General features: G+C 41.3%; 1 protein-coding gene across 1 annotated transcript in view; it reads left to right on the top strand.

Annotated features, from left to right (window-relative positions):
• The window catches only part of CAMK1 (calcium/calmodulin dependent protein kinase I), a 114367-nt gene that overhangs the window by 70190 nt on the left and 19829 nt on the right, over window positions 1-24348 (top strand). Inside the window, 8 exon segments of the mRNA XM_075184198.1 lie at window positions 11376-11507; window positions 18401-18475; window positions 19571-19709; window positions 22941-22980; window positions 22983-23066; window positions 23226-23301; window positions 23871-23983; window positions 24170-24207. Coding sequence (XP_075040299.1) covers window positions 11376-11507; window positions 18401-18475; window positions 19571-19709; window positions 22941-22980; window positions 22983-23066; window positions 23226-23301; window positions 23871-23983; window positions 24170-24207 — 697 coding nt within the window.

Here is a 24348-nt window from a genome sequence, read left to right as displayed (position 1 = left end):
AAGAGATTTTTGAACAAAGACTTGCACAGACTTCTTCAATTTCTCCATTGCATCCAGGAGAGCCATATGGATAGGATACGCCTATATACTTTCTCAACCAATTGTAATATGACTTTTGTAAATTGTAGTACAGCCTACTTTGGTTGGTACTAAAAGTATGTCTGGTCTGTGGGACGACCTGAGATTTCAGGACTGAAATTAAGTGATAACGTTATCACAGCGCAAGCTTTTCATTTTTTTTAATGATAAACCTTTCAAACTTTTTTTCTCATAAGAGTTTCTTTAGCTGAAGATATTCAATTATTATTTTTTTAACAGTCTTTGAAATATTGAGTTTACGAAAGTGCTGGGACATCTAAGATGATAAGGCAGTGAGACAGCAGGAGACACAAGACATTAGGGAAGGGGAGAGGTCAGGGGATGAAAGATAGATTTTGGTATCGTCAGCATAGAGGTGGTACTGGAGGCCAAACGGAGGAGGTGTAGAGGGAAAAGAGCATGTACACATTTCACAATTTGCAAAAGAAGGGAGTGGTAAAGAGTACAGAAGGCAGCAGAGAGGTCGAGAAGGAAGAAGTGTCCTTTAGACTTGGTGAAGAGAGAGCCATTAGGGACCTTGGGGACGGCAGTTTCGGTGGAGTGGAGGGAGCAAAAACCAGATTGGGGTGGGTCAATGAGTGAGTGAGAAGAGACAACCCGTTCAAGAAGTTTGGAGGCAAAAGGAAGGAGGGCGATAGGGTGATTAATTAGAGAGAGAAACAGGTTCAAGGGATGGTTTTTTGAGTATAGGGAGAGGAGAGTATGTTTAAAGGAAGAGGGGAAGGTTCCAGAGGAGAGGGATAGGTTGAGGCGTTGGGCCAGGTGGGATCAGGTCTTAAGAGTTGGAGAAGACGTGGGAGGGCATGGTATCGTGTAGGCAGGTGGAGAGAGGGGTTTAAGAGGAGAGAAGGGTGCGGACTTCATTTGTAGATACTGAAGTGAAGCAAGAGAAGGACGGTGGGCTAGGAAGTGGGGGGTAACAATGAGGAGGAGGGGAAAGTGTATACAGAGGAGGGGGGGATAAAGTGGGGAGGGAGGGGTAAGATGGGACTTATGGGAGGAGTTGTCCTGATGTATTTTGGAGGTGAAGTGGGTTGCAAAGTCAATATCGGAGATGGATAAGGGGATAGGGAGTTGAAGGTGGTAAAAAGGTGACTGGGTTGGAGGATTGGGAGAAAATGAGAGCCTTGTAGAAGGATTGTTTAGAGAGTGATATGACAGAACTGTAAGAGGTGAGTATGAACATGAAGTGAAGGAAGTCGGCATGAGTATGCTACTGTCTCCAGAGCCGTCCTGCACTACGGAAATATTTTGGAAGATAGCGGGTAAGTTTGGAGTGCCACAGTCGACGCGGGGACCGATGAAGCTTGACAGCGATAGCCAGGGCTATTTTCAAGGTTACGCCTGGTTAGAGCAACTTTAGGGGTGCTGAGGAAGGTGAAACAGGGGGAGAGATGCTAACGGAGAGTAGATGGCGGTCAGAGAGAGGAAAAGGTGAATTGTTGAGATTGGAGACGGTACCGAGGTGTGGGAAGACCAGATCAAGGGAGTGGCCACTGTGGTGGGAGGAAGAGGAGGTCCAAGGGAGGAGGAGAGGGAGAAAAGTCTGGAAGCAGCAGGGTCTTAGGAGTGTCTAAAGGGATATTAAAGTCCCCCAAGATGAGGGAGGGTCAGAGGAGAGAAAGGGAGGGAGCCAGGATCCTGCCCAGTATAGAAGGTCCACGGGGTTTCCGGAGAATTGTAATACACCGAAGACCCCCTCGACCACCCCCCCAGCCAACAATCCACCATAGGCTCAACATCCACTGAGAGAAGAAACTTTATAAGCCCATTATAGGACTTGTGTTCAACATCCACTGTGAACAGAAATGCAATACCCCGATCTCTATACCCTACTGGGTAGAGCAACTTTATAACCCAAACCTATGGTTTGTGTTCAATATCCGGTATCTTTATAGAACCTTCTTTTACTCCATCAGGTTCCTGTGTTCAGCATCCACTTGTAACCATTATTTTTATAGACCAATCAGAGGACTCTGGTGTTCAGCATGACTGGGAAGAACAACTTTATAACCTCATCATTCTGTTCGGCACCCACTGGGAACACCAACAGTACAGAGTAGAGTATACACAGGACTTCCAGAGCTGGGTATTGGCAATTGGCCACTCATGGTCTTCTATCATTATTATAAAAAAATCATCTAATAGTGTATACGTTACATTTAGTACTTTGCTCTTGGTTACAATCTTGTTCATGTACAAATTGTTCCTGTTTCATTCAGCCGCACCAGGTACTAACATAGTCTTTAGAGGCAGCAGATTATTTTTTTTTTTATTTCTAAATTCTTCTATTAATGTTGTTCCCAACCCAGTGATCCAGCTCCTGTGCAGGTCACCCCTCGTTGAGTGAGAGCTCTGTGTCGGCACAACACTCCGGTTGCCTAACAACCCTTTATATACTGCTTATTGCAGGTATCGGGAATAAAATTCCTGTGCACAGTGTAATAATTAGATTCTTTCTGCTTTGTGACGCCCCCTCGTTTATCCCCTTTTTTTTTTTTTTAACCCTTTCCGAGGTCTAACATTCATTGCATAGCAACGTGCAAACGTTCGAGTGTCTGTCTTCTTGCTCAGGCTTTATCCACCCTTTAATAGCCTATGCCGCTTATGACGGTGAATGGAGACCAAGTACCCCCATTGTGTATCTGTTTATCCCCAGTAATTCCTCAAGTGTGTATGTTTATTTATTTAAAGCACCCCCAGATGTGTATCAATGTTTGCCAAGTAATCCGTTTGTCTTCAAATGTTCCCAAAATACCCATTGTAATTGGGTTTAATTGTTTTATTCATTACTCTTCACTCGTTGCTCTTGTTGGTTTGTAAGGCGCCGCAGTGCTGCGCAACACCAGAGAGTAAGGAAAACAGAGGATACATAAACAGTTATGTACAAGGTAAACTAAACTAAATAAATGCAGAACAAAAAAATGGGTAGGGAGGGCTGCTTGTGAGAGAGATTGCAGTCTAGTGGGAAACCGGTGGTATAAGAGGAGAAAGTGTGGCTCTACCTGCGACGCTTCTGAAGGCCGCATTTCGGGCAGTGATGGGGCACTGGGCAGGGAGGTCGCAGCCCTGGCGCTGGGCAGGGAGGTCGCAGCCCTGGCGCTGGGCAGGGAGGTCGCAGCCCTGGCGCCACACTGCCAGTCAGGGGAACAGAAGAATCCCCCCTGCTCGCTCACTGATTATATTTTTGCAGTTTTATTGGTATTCTAACCAATAGTTCTCTGTGATGCTGTATAACCAGACTTAAGCAACGCGTGGAACTACAGGTATCAGCATACCTCAACTTGGGAAAGAAACCAGTAAACCTTTCGGAGTGCCCCTTTTCATCTTCCTAATTTATTTGGGTGCAGAACCTTTTATTTTATCTTTTTAATTTACTTAAAATTTGTAATTTTGCCATACCTAAAATTACTATAATAAATAAAATGTACAGTGTAGATTTAAGGGAGATTAATTAAAAAAAAACTGTGGCACCCCCGGGCTGAGACTATGGGTTAGTGAAATCTTCTACCTAGGTGGCAGTCCAACTTCAGAACCTAAAACTGTACTGTAAGTTTTAACATTTAGGTTTTAATATTCTTTTGCCAGCATAAATGTATCACTATATAACTTTAAAAGTTGTTCTATAGTAAAATTTCCACTTTTTTTTTTTTTTTTTTTTTTTTTTTATATACTTCAAATGACTTATTTATTAAAGTAGTGTCAGAGCACACATGTCTGTATCCTATAGAGTCTAGATGTCCCTTTGCTTTCATTTTTTAAAATGAACTAGAAAACATCTGGTTTGTTATGGATCATCGTATATTCATGCACGTAGCACTTTTTTAATACACTGGAGGATTTGCACGGAATGAGATCATTCCTTTGTGAAGTGCGGACTTTCGAGGGGTAGTGCAAAATGGAAACTTTAATTTTGTTGGATTGTATTGCTTAAATGCGATGGAGGTGAAAAGAGGCCCAATGTACAGATACATTCCTTGCTATGCAGGAGCGCTCACAGGCTTTTCCTCCTTGAGAATGCAACGATTTTTGCTGGCACCTCCAAGGACCGTGATCGGTTATTCTATTATACTAATAAAGGAACACACTTTGCACTTTACATTTGCACGTCTATGGGAAAGTTCCTTTCTAGGCATGCTTCGACCCATGCAATAAAAACCTTCAAACATGCTAAAGTGTCACGTGTTATATAGACCGTCCCAGTGTTATATAGACTATGATTAATTTAATCCATGAAAGTTGCTAAACCCAGCAATATTTTAGGAGGAAAAACTTAAAACTGCCAATGAATAATGGGCTTGGTTCTAAAGTGACAGGAGGTTGGACATTGATATGACCTTTCTCCTTTTCCAACCGGGGTGTTATCAAAGGCCGGGGAGCGGATGTGCCCCTTTTGAAATGCACTTGTCGGACAAGGAAGCCCATTTGGCTAAGTGTTTAGCACTTCTGCCTAACAGCACTGGGGTTATGAGTTCAATTTCTGACCATGGCCTTATCTGTGAGGAGTTTGTATGTTCTCCCCGTGTTTGCGTGAGTTTCCTCCGGGTGCTCCGGTTTCCTCCCAAACTCCTAAAACATACTGGTAGGTTAATTGGCTGCTAACAAATTGACCCTAGTCTGTCTGTGTGTATGTTAGGGAATTTAGACTGTGAGCTCCAATGGGGCAGGGACTGATGTGAGTGAGTTCTCTGTACAGCGCTGCAGAATCAGTGGCGCTATATAAATAAAGATGATGATGATTTGCTCACAAAATAAAGCTCTTTGGATGCACAGATTTCCCAGTTCGTACATGACTCTTATTTGCGTCTGACAATATTGTTATACGTCTTGGTGACACGTTGTTTGTATTTGGACACCGTATTGGGGTTTTTGTTCAGCGTGCTTAGACGGCGCACAGGGCTGCCGCTATCTTTGTACATTGCCGGTTTCGCACGCCTGGCACTGTTTTGGCATCTCTGGTGGAATGTGACTCTCTCTCCCTTCTGGCATTGCCACGGTTAAGCCCGCTCATTAGCACAGCCTCTGTTAGATTGTGTGACGCATGTGTAACTAAGGACCTTCCAGGGCATCTTTGCTACGCGATGCCTTCAAATGCAATGGAATCACTCTGATGCTTTCCTAAAAATAAATGAGAATTATTCTCTGTTTCCATGGAGGCAGATGGCTTTGTCAGTCTTCCAATCCAGCAGAAACTCAGAGGGGAGAGGCTGAGCGTAAGGGAGTAAAGAGCAGCTAAAGAAGCCTACAACAAGTCAAAGGGAGTGAGGGGAGATTTTAACCCCTCGGAGTCCAAAATCTGATCCGTCTCCACCTTGGCTGCTGATGCCATTGACCTTGTAATTGTTGCAGATGACGACAACGTTTATTGAATGCCAATTTAGTCTGTAAAAGGTAGCTTTTAATTTAGATTTTTCTGTCAGACTGAACCATCGCTGTAACAGAACTTATTTAGTACATTGTGTACCAGGTAAGACTCCACTTGGGTGAAGGTTTTGTGAACCCAGGGGCTAGGACCCAGTGTTGGCTAACCTGTGACACTCCAGGTGTTGTGAAACTACAAGTCCCAGCGTGCTTTGCCAATATATAGCAGCTTATTGCTGAAAGGGTATGCTGGGACTTGTAGTTTCACAACACCTGGAGTGTCACAGGTAAGCCAACACTGGTTTAAGCATTTTTAAGTATAGCAGCAAGTTAACCAATGCCTAACGCAGGAGATATTATCGACAACTCTGTATTGGACAATGTTTTGCTTAATACTGCAGTCCCCATAATACTCAATGGGGATTGCGGCCTGGTTACATTTATCAAGCTTCGAAAAAGCTTATGTCTCTGGTTCCTAGTAAATTGATAGGCTGCCTTGTGCTTTAAAAGAACTATGCGTGGCCTGGGGATGTGGACACGCCTCCCCTGAACCATGGCCACGCCCCTGTCATATTGTGACGACGCCCCCTGTTCAGATCCAAGGTGCTGCAAGGCAGGAACCAATGCATTGGGCCCTCTTTGAGTGCATGGTACCCGCCTGTACAGAAAACTGATGGTAGGAGCAGGTGGGATAAAGGCTATGACTTGCTGAGTGTTGGCTAAATGAGATTTTGTTTTGCAAGATGAGAATCTTTAAATGCCATCCAAGAGTTGGGGAGAAGGCATATATAGGGCAGGGAAGAGTCTTGTACATTTATTGTACTTTATATGAAGATTATTTGTCATAAAGGAGAATAATAATTCCTATGTCCCAGGGCTCATAAGTAATTTTAAGACTAAGCAGGTATTTAGGGGGCGAAAAACCCCAGAAAAGTTTATTTGACGGGAAGGGTTGATACTAAAGTGGTAGAATTTTAAGAAATTTGGGGTTTGAAACCAGGATATCCAGAATATGAAAGTGTAAGCCTGTAAGCACAGCCTTGGTGATGTGGAAATTGTACTTGTGTCTGATAAGTACTCTTAGAAAGGTGGCGAATAATTGTTGTTTTCCAATACTGTATCCAAGCCTGTTCCTGGGGGACGGCTGCACCATAGTGATGAGTTAATCTGCTGTGACTTGGTTTATATTGAGCTCAGACTCCTGGGATTGGGCTATTTTTGTGGGTGCCGGGTATGGCTGGTGGTAGTGAAAATGATTACATATTCTAATGGTATTTACCATGCATGAGAGATAAAAATCACCTGGTCTTAATGCTGAAGGGTTATAAAAAACAGAGGCTTCTTTTTTTTTTTCTTGCTATGTTGACATATATACCGTATAATGCATTATTCTTTCCATCAAGGTATTCTGTCATTGTAGGTTCCGGTGTCTGGTGACCAGACTTTGGGCGTCTGTACGACTTTCGTTATAAAACCAGTAGCATGAAGCTGATGTTTGGTTACCCCGTGAAAGCCCTGGTACCCTTGCCAAATGAAGGAAAACCATAAAAGGCATTCTTGCTCTTCTCTGTTGCCCCCCCAAGAGTCCCTGACAGTCCACGCATTCTCCTAATTTTATGCTGCATCAAAGGGTTTTGCCTCTTCGTTGTCTAGTAGATGTCCGTAAAATTCCATTATCCTGCATAGGCAAACGGAGGGGGGGGGGGGTTACTTGTGCCTGGAAACCCCTCTCCAAGCCTGGGGCACTGTATAATTGAGGTGGCTGGACCCTCAATGTGTGCACCTAACAGTAGTGCACGTAGCATTGCCCATGTATATTATGGGGATAGGAAGAGTTGGAGAGCAGCCAAGCACTGTCTTAAATTATAGCCATGCCCCCATGCATGCTGGTCACGCCCACTGGTGGGGTGGTGTGGAAACCCCCCCCCTCTACAAATCCTGCGTTTGCCCCTGTCCTGATACTGTTATTTTTCTTGCTGAAATAAGAAAAAACCAAAACATTTTTACTGACTGTCAGTAAGTTAACCGGGGATTTTCAACCCCAAAGCAGCATCATTTTATGGTACAAAGAGAGAGACCGTGAATGCTTATACCAATGACGTATAAGCCATGTATTACACACTTCTTATTAACCTCCTCTCTTGCACTAAACGTAATAGAATCAATCCTCAACCTGTGATTCCTCTTTTTTTTTTGTTATTACGCAACACAGAGTTTTATATAACAGACGGCTATAAATAAAATCTCTCCGTGATAAGTCCTGGCCATATGGATCAGTAGTCATAGCTGCCTGCTCCTGTTATAGAGATGTCTGCTGCTCATTCAGAGAGATTGGGGGCGGGAGACCCAGGAGAGAGCTGGAGAGCAGACATCAAGGGAAGACCTGGGAAGCGAATACATATGCATTAGGACTATGGTGCCCCTGCTGGCTAGTTATCAGGTAAATGCCTCCTTTGGGGCCCTCTTGGGCAAGGAAACCATAAATTTAGAATTTTGTTCTTAAGCATTTTTGTTGTCACAAGCCTCAAGGTGTTTTAATGCTAACGAGCTTGGATTGAGCAGAAAGTGATGGACAGCACAGTTACTTAGTGGTTAGCACTTCTGCCTCACAGCACTGGGGTCATGAGTTCGATTCCCAACCATGGCCTTATCTGTGTGGAGTTTATATGTTCTCCCCGTGTTTGCGTGGGTTTCCTCCGGGTGCTCCGGTTTCCTCCCACACTCCAAAAACATACTAGTAGGTTAATTGGCTGCTATTAAATTGACCTTATTCTCTCTCTGTCTTTGTGTGTATGTTGGGGAATTTAGACTGTAAGCTCCAATGGGGCAGGGACTGATGTGAGTGAGTTCTCTGTACGGCGCTGCGGAATTAGTGGCGCTATATAAATAGCTGATGATGATTTAAGTGCGTGCTATAGAAATGAAGGATGTTAATACTGCATATTATAGGAAATGGCCTAGAAGTTACGCGGCCATACAAAGTCACAAAGCCAAATTACTTTGTGTGAAGCCACTAAACCAATCATTTTAAATATCTAGGACCTGATTCATTAAGGATCTTAACTTGAGAAACTTCTTATTTCAGTCTCCTGGACAAAACCATGTTACAATGCAAGGGGTGCAAATTAGTATTCTGTTTTGCACATAAGTTAAATACTGACTGTTTTTTCATGTAACACACAAATACTTGATAGCATATTTGTACAGTGAAATTTAAAGTTGATATTTGTGTGCTACATGAGAAAATAGGCAGTATTTAACTTATGTGCAAAACAGAATACTAATTTGCACCCCTTGCATTGTAACATGGTTTTGACCAGGAAACTGCTGATACCATTTGGAGAGTTTTAGGAGACCGATATTGTAATATCACTGCCCATATGGTGTTAGTTTTATTGGTTAGCATAAATACCATTTTCACACAGTGTTTATGCATGGTAAATACCATTTAGAATATGTAATAATATTCATAAACTTGCATTTATTGGCTATGACAGAAGTGCAAAGTTCTGCAAGTTCCAACTTGTTTCGCTCTTCAGCTGAATTTATAGTCTATGATTAGAGCTTAGATGACGATGACCAATTCCTTCGCTGGTGTCAGGGCAGGATTGGAAATACTTCCCAAATTCCACAAACGAAACATTCTAAATTTTCAAGGTCAAATGCAAAATGAGCCAAAATATTCTGGGCAACAATTTTTCAACACTAATTAGTGCTGTAAATAATTGTTAGTCACTTTCTTGCATTCTTGAAATGTTTTCTAAGAATATGCCAGCTTGCTAAACCACAGATCTTTCGTTGGATCTAAAGTATTGAAAACATTTTACTAGCCCATTGTGACGTTTTAACTCTTTATTTAAATCTACTAAGTGATAGACACTGTGGTTGCACGTTACACATTGCCACATTAAGTCACCGTGCCTCTGTTGTGGACTCAAATGGCTTCGCGATCTTGGGCTTACATTTCATAATTTTTATTTTTTCTGCAATTTATTGTGCAAAATTTCTATTTAAGATTCTGTTTAAAGTCTCGCATGAACACAATTTCAACGTGATTTAAAAACTTGAGTTTCTTTTAAATGAGACAATTTTAGATCCCCACCCCCCGGTATTTAATGTTTTAATTTAATCTTTTTTTCATGTATTTTTCCTATGTGACAACGCATAGGAACGGGTCCTTTAAAGGCATCCGTGACCGACTCGCCCTCCTCCTGGCTTGCTCGGATCATTAAGCCACTTTACAATATGTCACAGAGTCCGTCTAGCTTGAAAGGTTTTCATTCAATCATGCTAAGATTGTCCTAAAGTCACTGTCTTCTAGCCTGTGTCTGGCATAATTCATCATTGATTCAAATAGCGTATAATTATGGTAGCACGTACCCTGCAGAGTATAGACTCATGATCCGGTGAGGCTACGCTGTTCAGCGTAACGGAGCGTATTGATGTAGACTAGCTCCGCATTCTCTTCTACCCTCCATGTCTGTCACTGCTGTTCTCTGATATGGAATTTGTAAGTCTTATTAATTCATTATGTGCACAACAGCAGATAATTTTCTTTTATTCTAGTACCCTCAGTGGTTTATGTTTAGTGTTGTTTTAGCATTTTTATATTTAGGAGAGAGAGAGTTTTTTTTTTTTTGCAGGATTATTTATTTTACTTAAGAGCCCTGTCTATGGGGCCCCCTTGCCTGTGGGGCCCCCGGGCACCTGCCCAATGGAAAAGATGGCCCTGAGCATAACTAGAGGCTGCTCAACCCCATATTAATTGTTTGGAGGGCTTCCCACCCCCAGCTGTTTGCAGATGCATACACTGGTGGGTAGGCTCTTCCCACACGGGTGCATTGTATGTCCGTTCGCTAAAGGAGCTCTGCCTTATGCTGTCTGCACCGTTCACGGAGCCATTCGGTGCTTGTGTGTTAGGAATTCTACAATTATGTTTTCCGTTTTTGGGTAAGAAAACTAGAGATGCTCACTGAGCCCCGTGAACTGGTTTTGGTTTTCGATCTGGATTAGCTTTGTGTTTGTTTTGGCAAAACCATCCTTGTGTGTGTTTTGTCTTGTATTTTTTAGAAAAAATCCTAAAATATGCTAAAATCACATAATTTTGCTCTTTTTTTTTTTTTTTGTTCCTACAATATTATTAACCTCAATAACACTAATATTGTGATCTGTGAGGTGGTCAAAATTGACTGTATATGACTTGAAATTATTTTCATACACTTTCGGATAAATACTGCAGCGACCTGGCTGGATGGTAAGCGACGGAGCAATGACACAAACACACAGCAGTTCCTAGCACATCTAGGACACATTGGCACACAGCAGGGGCAGAAAAGATAAATGGGGGTCCGCCCTCCCTCCCACCCACCGTTATGTTGAATCTTAAAAAGGAATCCAAAACTCCAGAGATCCAACGACGTAACAATGACGTTTTTGCCTCGTTTTCAGTTACGAGGGTGGACGAAAGTACGGCTCGGTAATCTGATCCCCTAAGTTCGGGTGTGTTCGGTTCTCGAGGAACCGAGCCTGAGCATCTCTAAAGAAAACACATTGCACATTGTTTCCTAGGCTGATAGATTCAGGCACACCTAGTACCTGTATGTTAATAGCTTTAACGGCCTCCGTCGTGGTGCTGGACCCAGAATGTGTCTACAATCTCCGATCCCTGTTGCACCTTAGAATACAACCATGTACATACAACAGTGGAAACAATTTGTTGCCCTTTGTGAGCCTAAATACTACAAATGTACAGCAGATTTCTTCCATCTGTAAAAAAAAAACAAACAACTGACCACATCTGAGTGCATTTGGGTTATTTGAGATAGAATATTTGTTTTGGATTGATTATTCTATATAGATGACATTGTTAATGCATTGTAACTGATTTGTGTTCTCCCTCATTGTCTTATCCACAGTGGGGCTTTTTCTGAGGTGGTCCTGGCCGAGGAGAAGAAGACCCAGAAGTTGGTAGCCATAAAGTGCATTCCCAAAAAAGCTCTGGAGGGGAAGGAGACGAGCATCGAGAATGAGATTGCTGTATTGAGGAAGTAAGTCTAGCCTCCTATCTTTGTGTCTCTGCGTCTTTTGAACTTTATTTGTCGTTCTCGCTGTAAGACGGAGCTCTTCCCGTCAGAACAGAGGAGAGGTCATTATGGGTGAGTTGCCTGTTGCATCCTAACATGACAAGATTCTTAGTCTGAATCATACAGATAACTCGCAGGATCCTCCGGGGCTGCTGATATCTCTTAATCTTCACCCTGCAGTGCTCTCCGTTAGATGGAGAAGATGGATTTTCTCCACTCTTCAGAACGTGATCAGACATGTATAGAATTTTTTTTTTCTCCCCATTAAAGAATACCTGTCTGTACGCAGCGGAGGCAGCCATTTTGTGTTGGCTTAATCAATATTTGTATCCAGCACATGAAATTAACAAATTTAAACAAAGTCCATTGTAATTTTCGAGACTGATTTTCCTCCCAGCATTTAAAAAATAAAAATGGGCATAACAAGCACCGCTTCTAATCTGCCCTAATCACCGTTCTTATTCACCATATCTCCTTGTGATTGCTGGAAAAGCGCACACACTTACCGACATAATGAGCCCAGCAAGCTGTAGGCCCCAGTGCAGGGAGGAGGAGAGGAGGGAACCTGGGCTCCCGACCCTCTGCATATGCCATGCAACGGGCCCCATTATCTTCATGGGCCCCGGTGCACCGCTCCTACTGCATCGGTGGTGAATGAGCCCCTTTCACAGGACAAGAATCGGTTCTGTTGGGAGGTGAGGACCAAATTGTGGTTCAGTATGTCAACGGTTACAGTTGAATAGCGACCTCTATTTGCAAAGCCCCTAATTCAGTGTCTTTTGTACAGAGGGATAATTCCTAAAAATTGGTACAATCAATACGTCATTTTTCTTGTTCAGGTTTGGAAATTAAGGAGAACCTGCTATCGTGTACAATTGCTTTTTTATTTGCATTATGTAAAGCAACACAAAAATACCCCCAGAGTTCCCCTGTGACAGGTTCGCTCCTGAAGTGAGCATATAGTGTTAGCAGAGCGTGCATTTGTTGTTCTCCCTCGGGCTAGCTTCGTGTGATCACCTTACAAGCATGCTGTTACGTGTTTTATCCTGGACAAACGGGGACACAGAGCAAACCAATTTTTTTTTTTGCAAAATGTATCATGTAATAAACAAGTTACTTCAATACAGGACCTGCTGTCATCTGATTGGTTGTTTTAAAAAAAACGCCATTTTTTTTTCTTTGCATCATTTTACATAATAACCCTTCATGATGTCCATTTTTCCCCTCCCTGTTGCATGGTAACACGTGTGCATGTATTTTATACGCAGTTTATAGCGTCTGACATCACTGCTTAGGTGACAGTAAATCCCAAGGGGGCTTCCTTTGTAGACTTGATTGACGCATGTGATGTCACAACCTATAAAGAGCATTTATGAACCATAGCTATGGCGTTAAGATTTAATAAAAAACATATTAATAACAACCGCCAGCACCTTCTTATGCTGCGCAACGATGATACTTCGGTGGCTTATTAATTATTTCAAAAAATACCATCATATTTTATATTACTGAGGGCGGACACTGTTCCCAAGAGCTTGCAGTCTAGCTGGTTTGATATGTTTGCTCAGTGCAAGTGCTCATATTTTTCATGCTTCAGTCTTCAGATCTTAAGTTACAAAAAACAGCCTTTCATTCAAATAATATTATTATTAATTATTATTATTATTATTATTAACAATATTAATAATACAAGTTTGTCCAGAAATGCTTTGCAAAATAAAGCTTTATTATCATATTAATCTTGATTATATAATTATGAGAATTCCCAGCATAGACTGTGATCTCTACAGTAAGTAGTGGACTGACTGGTTCTAAGATTTTGGTTAATAAACTGCATGTTTGAAAAATTGGAATTGTTGCCTATAGCAACCAATCAGATTCTAGCTGTCATTTTGTAGAATGTACTAAATAAATGATAACTAGAATCTGATTGGTTGCTGTAGACATCATCTCCACTTTTCCAAACCTGCAGTTTAGTAAATATACCCCTCAGACCTAGACTTAACATCTCTAAAATTTCCAAGTGAGTTCCGTTGTGCGATTTTATATCTACTTCTGTGACCATCGCTCCTATTGGTCCTTGATGTCACATGATCTGCGAAAACACACTAACCACCATCTCAAGTAAGGGAAAATGGTTAACTCTGCATAAAACTACAAAGAGGAATAAAATATTGAAGTAAAACATCCTCCTACACAGGTTTCCATGGAGACACTGTAAACCCTGAGAGCTCTGCGTTGTTTGCTGTACCGGGTCACCTCGGGTATTGCAGGCTTTCTCCCTGCATCGTTGGCCTTTGGCTGAGCAAGGAACTGAAGTGACACAGAAGTGACACAGAAGTGACACAGAAGTGACACAGAAGTGACACAGAAGTGACACAGAAGTGACACGCTGGCGTTGTTGACTTGGCTATAATACATTTTCATAGCACAAGGCTTTAGCATAAAGCATATGGGGATTATTTACATGCATCTGGCAGGATATACGACAATACCTGAGATTATAACCTGCAGTGATGGAGACATGTAAATGAACACGTCGTTATGTTATTATACTACAAGCTAACGTCTCAGTGTTCCGTGATGGTTCATATGGGTGGTTTAAAATCTGCTGGTGCTTCATATTTTGGTAAATGGATATTGGGAGGGGGGGGGGGGGGGTTGTAGGATGAACCAATATTTTGGCCTAATTAATTGATAGTCAAAAAGCCCTGTTGCTAATTATATAATAAATGATAGTTATGTAATTGTGTGTGTGTGTGTGTGTGTGTGTGTTTATATTATAATATAATATATAACTATACTATACTATATAATATACTATACAATATATAATATACTATACAATATGCTATACTATGCTATATATTATACTATATAATAAACTATATAATATATTGTATAATAAACTATAGAATATACTATACTATATAATATACTATACTATATACTGCACTATACTATACTATACTATATACTATACTATATACTGTACTATACTATAAACTGTACTATAGTATATACTATACTATATACTGTACTATACTATATACTGTACTATACTATATACTGTACTATACTATATACTATACTATACTATACTATACTATATAATATACTATACTATACTATATACTGCACTATACTATACTATACTATACTATATAATATACTATACTATATACTGTACTATAGTATATACTATATACTATATAATATACTATACTATATACTGTACTATAGTATATACTATACTATATACTGTACTATAGTATATACTATACTATATAATATACTCTACTATATACTGTACTATAGTATATACTGTACTATACTATATACTGTACTATACTATATACTGCAATATAATATACTATATACTATACTATACTATACTATATAATATACTATACTATATAATATACTATACTATATAATATACTATACTATATACTGTACTATACTATATACTGTACTATATACTGTACTATACTATATACTGTACTATAGTGTGTGTGTGTGTGTGTGTGTGTGTGTGTGTAGACATTCACGTTACACGTATACATTATTTGTCGGGTCACCCGGCAGTCACCCTGTAATCTGGAGTCGATGATAAAACACCCACTAAAACCCAGAATTGTCAAATCCTTCCTGCTAAGACTAGCAGCAACATCTGTGCAGCATCTTTCCCGTACGTCCAGCTATAATCTGCTCCCTCCATCCTGTTATCTGCTCCTCAATTTCTCTGCATTTCACTTGTCTAAACCTGAGGATCATTAAGAAATCCCTCATTTGCCAAAGCAGCAGTAATGGCACAAACGAGTGTATGATTCCCTCTAATGCACTGATCCCTGCAGTCTTCTGGGATTTGCAGGGATTGTCCTTTCTCTCTCCCTCTTAGCTGGCGGGCGGCCTCCGTCTCTTCCCTTTCTGTGAATTCCATTTTAAATATTCCAGCAACATTAAACCTTGTTTTTGCATATGGATGCAATATGAGGACAATGTGGTGATGCTAAATTTTATTACTCGAACAGTCAACGCCATCTTGCTAATCCAGTCGCTTCCATTTATAAATGCATTCACACAAATGCAGAGACATTACGTCACAAAATCACAGTTGTTGTGATGTGAGCCCACATTGTTCCAGTTTGTACATAAACCTTATTGATACTTATGGGCCCATTTTTTTTCTCCTCCTTTGGTGACCCTGATTATATTCCGCCTTTTCACTATTTACTACTTTTATATTAGAAACAACCATAGGTGGGGAACTGAAAATGCAATCGTAGCAACAGACACTCTGTTTAAATAGTTTTTAAACTTTTCCCTGTACTAATTTTTCTTAGAAACTACTTCCCCCTAGATGTGTGGGAGTTTTTTTTACGTTTTGTTTTTTTTTTTCTCTGTAAACTTGTCAATTAAGCCACTCTTCAATTCCATGTAAAGTCACATTCGCCCACGTATCTCAATCAATGTATTAAAGGGGATCTCTGAGCAAAACATCACAAAAGACCTCTTTGTTCCCTATTTAAACCGAGAGTGTTTGTTGCTATGATTTGTATTTTCAGTACCCCACCTGGTAGAATTTACAGAGCAGCCCACTCGGAGGTATATTTACTAAACTGCGGGAGCAACCAATCAGATTCTAGCTGTCATTTTGCAAATGTGCTAAATAAATGATAACTAGAATCTGATTGGTTGCTATAGGCAACATCTCCACTTTTTTTAAACCCGCAGTTATACCCCTTACTTTTGGCCACTATCAAAATCTTTTGCTAGCCTCAAGCTTTCCGAAGGCCAGCCTTAGTAGAAATAAGTCTATATTTGCAACTCTCTACCTACAATTCCTGAAATCTGTCTGGTATATTTAAGTTGTTGCTAAATTTTATACTTTTTATGCAAATTTTGGCTTTGGACGCTGTTGTGACATTTGGTGAATTGCGCCATCTATTTCAGTGGGTTCTGTGCAACAAATCTGAGGGGAGGGATCGAGGTTCTTGTCTGAAGGAAGCGATAGGATCTTGTTTTTTGGCTGCAAGAGACGAGACAGCCCCCTGTCAGTGGGAGGAAGGGCGAGGTGACTGTGTATATACAAATCGTGGTCCAGCCTTAGTGCCCCCTTGTGAATACTACGAGGGCACACCTTTGTTACAATCCAATCAGTCGGCTTTTTCTCTGGAATTCTGTGTAGAAAACGGATTTCTTGTTAGGAGGGAACAAACAATGCCTTGTGTATGCAAAAGAATATCACAGGTTTCCACACACATGAAACCCTGCCATCCGCCCCCACAGCTGCAGAAGCCTGGTATTGTCACTCTTGTGTTTGGTCTTCGCATCTCTCCCACAACTATATTTATCTTTTTATTTTTTTTGCACTTTAAACCTTTTTATATGAAAATGTGTTTTCCCACTTTCTCATACGTGGGCTGCGTGTAGAAAAGACAAAACATGACATGTAACAACATGACTCAGACGTGCAGGGGCTTTCATTAGAGCGCTCTACAGCATTCAAAGATCGTACCATCCATTGTTCAAATGTTTATCTGTTGTAATCCTTTATCTCCCAGAATCCTCTGCTTATACAATCATCCTTGAAGGTAGTCCGTAGTCGGGCTGTCTTCATGCCAGAACTTTACTAGGATAAAGGATCTCTGACAGAATCAAGTAACACTTACATATGTTCATGTGTGTATAACTTAGGTCTATGTTTAAGCTAAGCCCATTGGCTGCACCAGAGGACGGCAGCCATTTTGAGCCTATGTTCAGCCTATCAATTCACTAGAAACCGGTGACATCACAATATACATCATACCTCAGTGGCTTTGCGGCATAGCTGTAGCTCCTAGATGCTTCCACTTCACAATAACGGCATTTACAGTTGACTGGAAGAAGCTCTTCAAGGGCAGAAATTTGACGGACTTGTTGAAAAGGTGGCATCCTATGATGGTGGCACATTGAAAGTCTCTGCTTTCAGTGTACGACCCGTTCCACTGAAAATATGTGACTATGGAGATTGCAGGGCTGTACGGTTGAATTTATCCACCTGTTAGCGATGGGTATGGCTGAAATTGGCAAACACTAAGTACTGTACAGTATACCTTATGTGCTCACGCAGTTGGCATGACATCGCCATGTCTGTGCCCCTAAAGCAACGGATCATTATCGGGCATGAACAGGCCACATATAGTCTGACTCCGCTGCTGGTTAGTGCGTCAATTGGCTGAATTTATTCCAACTCGGCCACCCACGTCTAAGGAAATTAATCTGGTCTATAGAAACTAGGGCCTGAGAGGCCGGCCCAATCCATGTGCATCCAGATTTGCCCGTTCTACCTTAGCTTTGCTAAAAAGTAAAGTTTAATTGTAAATGGTGCATGAAAGGGATCTATAGAAAGGGATCTTTGCATGGGACAAAAAGTTGAAATGATAATGCTTAGCATGTTCATAATTCTTGGGTGACATCACTGTCTCTGAATCAACCAATGTACATTCCATAAATGACATGTCACCCATGTGACTACTGGTCAGTCACATCCTCTCTGGCTTTGAGAATTGTTTAGTTGTTAAATAAATGCACAGTCTTGATCTATATAAATGCCCCCTACAAATGTACTAATATAGCTGTCCCTGTGTTCAAGTTAATATTGTCCCCATGGGTTTTTTTTTTACTCTCAAGTCTAACACTTCCTCCTGCTGTAGTTTGACTTGGTGAACATTGCTCTGAAATCATTTTTAACAATTTAAATAGAGAAATGGTTGTAAGAGGGGACAGTTAGTGTTGCCTGCTCCTAGATACCATATTTCTAACCTTATCCATTAATTAATGGCTTATCTTGTTTAATTTATTTTTTATTCAAGGATTAAACATGCAAACATTGTGTCTTTGGAGGACATCTATGAAAGCCGTAGTCACCTCTACCTCATCATGCAACTGTAAGTATTAAATTGACAACGAAAAGTGAGAACTTTACTCTTTGTTTACTAATGCCCCCTACTGGTGATAGATGAGTATTGGATAAAGCATTGTTTAAAATCATTCTATAGCCATAGAAAGAAGCTTGACTAAGTATGCATTATTGTGTAAACCAAATAATATTGTAACATTCCAATTTATTTCATTTAAAAACAATGTTTTGATTTAAATTCCTGTTTTTTTTTAATAATAAACACATGTACATATTGAACATTTTTTTTTGTTTTATTGTTTTGTTTTTTGTTTTTCCTTTGTTTTTACGGGTAGTGTTATATCTGTCTGGCTTATATCTTACAATAACATTTATTTTGATGGATGTCTTTCACGAGCGATAACAATAATTTGTGCATGACTTATATACTTAGCAGGTGATTCTGACTTTGGCTATATCTGAACTTATGCTTATTAAAAGGTACCATGCAGGTTTCAAACTGGGTGCATGGATCTCTTGATGTATCATCAACATGGGATACATATAATATTGATCCTATAGAGACCTTTATCTTTTCGGTCAGCAACCGGCACTAAATTCTGTGCTTCTGATTTTTGGGAGTAACCATGGTGCTAATGCAGCTCGTTCAGTACCCTGAAACCTGAGGGGTAAATTTTATTAAGCTGCGGATTTTAAAAAGTGGAGATGTTGCCTATAGCAACCAATCAGATTCTAGCTGCCATGTATTTAGTACATTCTACAAAATGACAGCTAGAATCTGATTGGTTGCTATAGGCAACATCTCCACTTTCTTTTTCAAGCCCACAGCGTGATAAATTTACCCCCAGATCTACTTTGTACATGGGGGGGCCCCCTAGGGGTTGTAGGACTGATTGCAACTGCAACCCCTATAATTATGCTAATGATTTCTGAAAATGGAAGTACCCCTGTCCCCATAGAACTTTCATCGATAACAGCTTGCATTGCAGAAGAGCTTGTCCTGTATATATCATATTTGAGCAATGCCTTCCATCCTATCTGCCTCTCTGTTTATAGTGTGTAGATCGCTGTTCCTAAGCATGAATGTTGAATACATACATGACATTTCCCTGACTCCTTCCAGGGTATCTGGGGGAGAACTGTTTGACAGGATTGTGGAAAAAGGATTTTACACCGAGAAAGACGCCAGCCAGCTCATCAAGCAGATCTTGGACGCTGTGAAATATCTCCATGATATGGGGATCGTGCATCGGGATTTAAAGGTACCAAATGCCTCGGGCTGAGAACGTTCACCGTCAACTTTGTTTTCTCTAAGATCAGTTTAAATGGGACAATGGTAACTATAGTTACTGTAGTGTGGTTGAACGTCCTACAGCACTAGGGAGGGGGGGGGGGGGGTGATAGATACAGCACGGGGGAAGGGGGGGGGGGATTCGACTTCCTAAATAGATTGGACACATTGATTTTTCCCACCCAGCTGAAGCTGTCTGCCTTTTCTGTTCCTGATTGCCAGAGCTGGCAATGAGTCTGCCTTCAGCTAACATATCAGAAACAGAATTATAAGCAAAAATACTAAGCAGATTGCTGGAAAACCGCTAGGAAAAAGCTGTCCTGTGTCTGGGTCATGTTCTTGCAGCTTTGTAGGGTACATTAAAGGTAGTTTATGAACTGCAAAGTACAAACGTGTATTGCAAACACTCTCTTGTGATGTCCCATGTTTACTTTTGCGCCAGGTTACTACACGGATGCTTGCAGATTTTTGGGCAGAGATGGCGGTCTTGGGGGGGGGGGGGGGGGTTGCGTTTGCACCATCTGATGCGAATAGGCGATGCTCCTTGCTGATTGAGCGTTAGACACCATGTACTCTTTCATCAATATGCAAAAATGGGAAAAGATGAGGTGAAGGGGAAGGAGTGCATTCAGTGGGGGGTAGGTTGGGAACCCCTGCCCTGTACGAGGGGGCACAATCCTTTCCTTCTCTCAGGACTTGAGTTTTCCATTCCCTCAGAGGTGCCTAATATTGGTTCTTCTCCTATGTTCCTATTACTCCCGGCAGCACTTCTGCATTTCTAGGTGATCTTCAGCCATAAACCAATGAGCAGTATTTTAGGTGCAAAATTAGAAAAGTTGACATGGGGAAAAAAAGGGGAGTTCCCAAAGTGACACAGGGCTGGACTCCAAAGTGACACAGGGCTGGACTCCAAAGTGACACAGGGCTGGACTCCAAAGTGACACAGGGCTGGACTCCAAAGTGACACAGGGCTGGACTCCAAAGTGATCCAGGGCTGGACTCCAAAGTGAAATCTCACCAAATGCTTCGTCCAATGTATTCTCAAACCCAGAAAGCTGGGTGCAGATCATCCAGAAGGCCGTTCCAAGGACCTACGAGAGGTCGTGCATCGTGTCATGGGCTAGTCGGACAAGGAAGTGCACTTGCGCTCGTTTAGGGCACGATTCATGGACGAAATCTAAACGCAACTTGCGTTTCGAAAAACCCGACGTAACTTGCACGCATGTACATCCGTATTCAAATCCCAGGGGATCTTAATATACCTTTCCCTGTGAATCTGGGTGTAAGTACGTTACGTGCTGTATGTAGACAGATAGAACAGAGTGTAGGGTACGTACATGTATATGTGCAATACAAAGTCCCATAAGAATGATGCAAAAAAAATAATTTATAAAATGAATTTTCAACTATTAATATTATAATCATTAATAAAAATGTTTACAAAATGTTTTTTTTACATGAAATACATAAATTAGGATATTCTTAATGCGTCCAGTTTAAGATACATTTTTTTATAGTTTCTTACTTGCAAACACATGTTGTAGCATGCATACGTGTAGTCCTCACTATCAGTCGGCACTGACACCTGACCTGTAGCTGGTGAAAGTAATACGGCCACAAAACACGTACTTAAGAGATGCCCAGAGCTTGAATCAGACGACTGTGTCTGCGCTCTACCTCTGCGGACCCGTACTGTACATTGCCTACGTTCATCCGCCCCTTAACTCTCCCATACCGCCCTTTAAGTCCTAGGCAGCCGGACGTGTCCTTTGCGTTTGGACATGAAGTGCGTGCAGTGGCGCTCTCTGGCGTAAAGTCCGTTCCTGAGCTTGCGCAGAGCAGTTTCACGCAGGGTACAGCACGCAACAAGACTTGCGTCCGAAGATGAATCGGGCCCTTAATGCGGTTTATAAATAAATCTTGCGGACTCCAGCCGGTCACAGAACTCTCTGTCAGTGGATCCCAAACTATCTCGGCTCGAGGCACCCTTAGGGTCTCCATAATTCATTTAAGGCATCCCTAAGCCAAAATATATACCAAGTAGTCCCCCGCCTTGCTTAAAAACGGCCCTGGCCAAGGCACCCCTGTGAGATGGCCGCGGCACACAGTTTGGGAACAGCTGCTCTGTGTGAAGAGATGAGCTTGCAGGCTGGTGTTGAACTGGTTAAACTCGAACAGCTCTACTTCAGCCATCAGAGGTCTTTACAAGTCTATTTTCAGACCTGTCTTCCCTCTGGTTGCAGTGATCGATGTGAAGGTGTCTTTAGTGGGATTTGGTTCCGCAGTTCCCCCATGATGTATGGAATAGATGTAAAACCATTGCTCCAGTGCTCGCTAATGAGAAAAGTGCTGGGAGCCGCGACGCCTCTCGTGAAATGGACTTTGCTGTCAGAGAGACGTCAATCATAATTGTGCTCGATAGATCAGATGAGTGATTGACATCTCTGCTTCCCATGTGTTTCTGTGAATACCACAGACGTAATAACCGTGATCGCTGCTGCTGTTGTGCACGGTTTTCATTGTTTACTGAAGAACCTCACCCCAAGAGCTTTATTACTAAGAGGGTAAATAAGAGACAAGGTTCTGGCATAAGATTTGCAAACAAACCCCTGCGGAAATCCTAGGTATATAATAGAATGCATTATTGTACAAACTTCACGTGTCGTTAAGGATCAGTAAAAATTGAGTTATTTCCAAATGTATTATCTCAGCAGGTACAAAGAACAGGAAGGGATATGACCATGTACAACATTTGCTCCATAATGTTGCATTTGTAAAGAAATGACAGGAATAATTCTGCTGTAATGTCATTTGAATGCTCTACATCAGACTTGGACAACTTGTGGCTCTCCGAGTTTCATGACACTACAAGCCCCAGAATGCTTTGCCAGCTGATAGCCAGCCAATCGCTGACAGAGGATCCTGACACTTATAGTTGTACAACACCCAGAGAGCCACAGGGTTGTACAGACAGGCTCTGCATCACCTCCAGTAGTGAGAGCGCCACCATGTGAAATAATAAGGCCTTGCAGCCATCGTACGATAACATTTCACACTGAATACTACACTAAGTAAGGGGCGATTGTAAGGGTGATGTCCATTTAGTCACAGGACTGTTTTTTTGAGAATTGGATATCTTATTACGTTGTCCGTTAACCGCAGTTCATAAATGACCCTGTGTGATGTTGTCTGCTTTCTACAGCCGGAGAATCTCTTGTACTACAGCCTGGATGAAGACTCCAAATCATGATCAGCGATTTTGGACTCTCTAAGATTGAAGGATCTGGAAGTGTCATGTCAACAGCTTGCGGGACCCCTGGCTATGTTGGTAAGAGCGTATAAACAATGGCAAAATTGTCTAGGAAATTGGAGATGTCCACCTTGTCTATTTGCAAGGTTATTATGTGACCGGCTTAGGTAAAGCACACAATTTATTTTGTATAGTGTTGTTATCGTTGGCACTATTAAAAAATTATCTTGTCTACAGCTCCAGAAGTTTTGGCCCAAAAGCCGTACAGCAAAGCTGTGGACTGCTGGTCAATTGGAGTAATCGCTTACATCCTGTAAGTACTCACTTCTCTGAGGCGCTCAATGTTCTACTTATAAATGAAAATACACGATATTAATCGTTCTTCGTAGTTGCATTTATAAATGTGAGTGGGAGTTATCATATATTTTTTTTTTCTGAAGTTAAATTAAGAATGTAAATATCATCTTCATTATCATTAAAAAGTCTGTCTTCCATCTCCGCTAAAGTTTCTTTAACGTCGCCTCTTTTGGAACGGGAACGATCATGGCCAAGTCGTTTCTCAGGTGACTCCTGGGACCATAGGAGCGACTTTTAGAAATAATTGGGGGTCTTCACTTTACCACTGTCACTTGGGTAATAACTGAAAGAGGTTAAGCACCACAGTTCCAGAATTCTAGCACAAAATATTTTATTCCACATAGTAGCAATTTTACTGATCGTTTAATACTCGCGTTAATATTTTCCATGTAAATGCTCGAATCCTTGTCATAAAAGAAATAATGTGCTTATTTAGAACCGCTTTGCAAAAAAAGGGGCAACTGTCAGAGACAGAGGTGATTCCGTAATGCTTGGTGACGTGCTTTAATTCTCTCCCCCCTGCAGGCTTTGTGGCTACCCTCCTTTCTATGACGAAAACGACGCCAAACTCTTTGAGCAGATCTTAAAGGCGGAATATGAGTTTGATTCTCCGTACTGGGATGACATTTCTGACTCTGGTACTAGAATGTGAATTTCCTCATTAACATTAGAGAAAATAAGCATTTTGTTTGCAAGCTGCCTGTTCTGTGATTTTCAGTAGTAAGTAAGGCAAGCCTGCTCAAAACAGTGGAAAAGTTTGGCTTTTGTTAGATCGTTGTCACTCATTCGAATGACACGTCCCTTAAAACTTGCTGTGTTATCAGTGGTCATGCCATGTGTTGTGACTGTCTTGCTGTTGAATGTAAGAGAAATGCAATCTACAAACACCTATGAAGCTTTAGACTTCTGTGCGCTGACTCCTCTCCCCTTCCCTATTCTAGAGTTGTACACACTCGCAGCATTAAGCATTGCAGCTTTTGGTTAAATAACTGGTACTGTTATA

The sequence above is a fragment of the Mixophyes fleayi genome, chromosome 8 (genome assembly GCF_038048845.1).
Source record: "Mixophyes fleayi isolate aMixFle1 chromosome 8, aMixFle1.hap1, whole genome shotgun sequence".
Taxonomy (NCBI): domain Eukaryota; kingdom Metazoa; phylum Chordata; class Amphibia; order Anura; family Limnodynastidae; genus Mixophyes; species Mixophyes fleayi.
The sequence above is the reverse complement of the archived record's forward strand: the minus strand, read 5'-3'. Positions and strand labels throughout refer to the sequence as shown.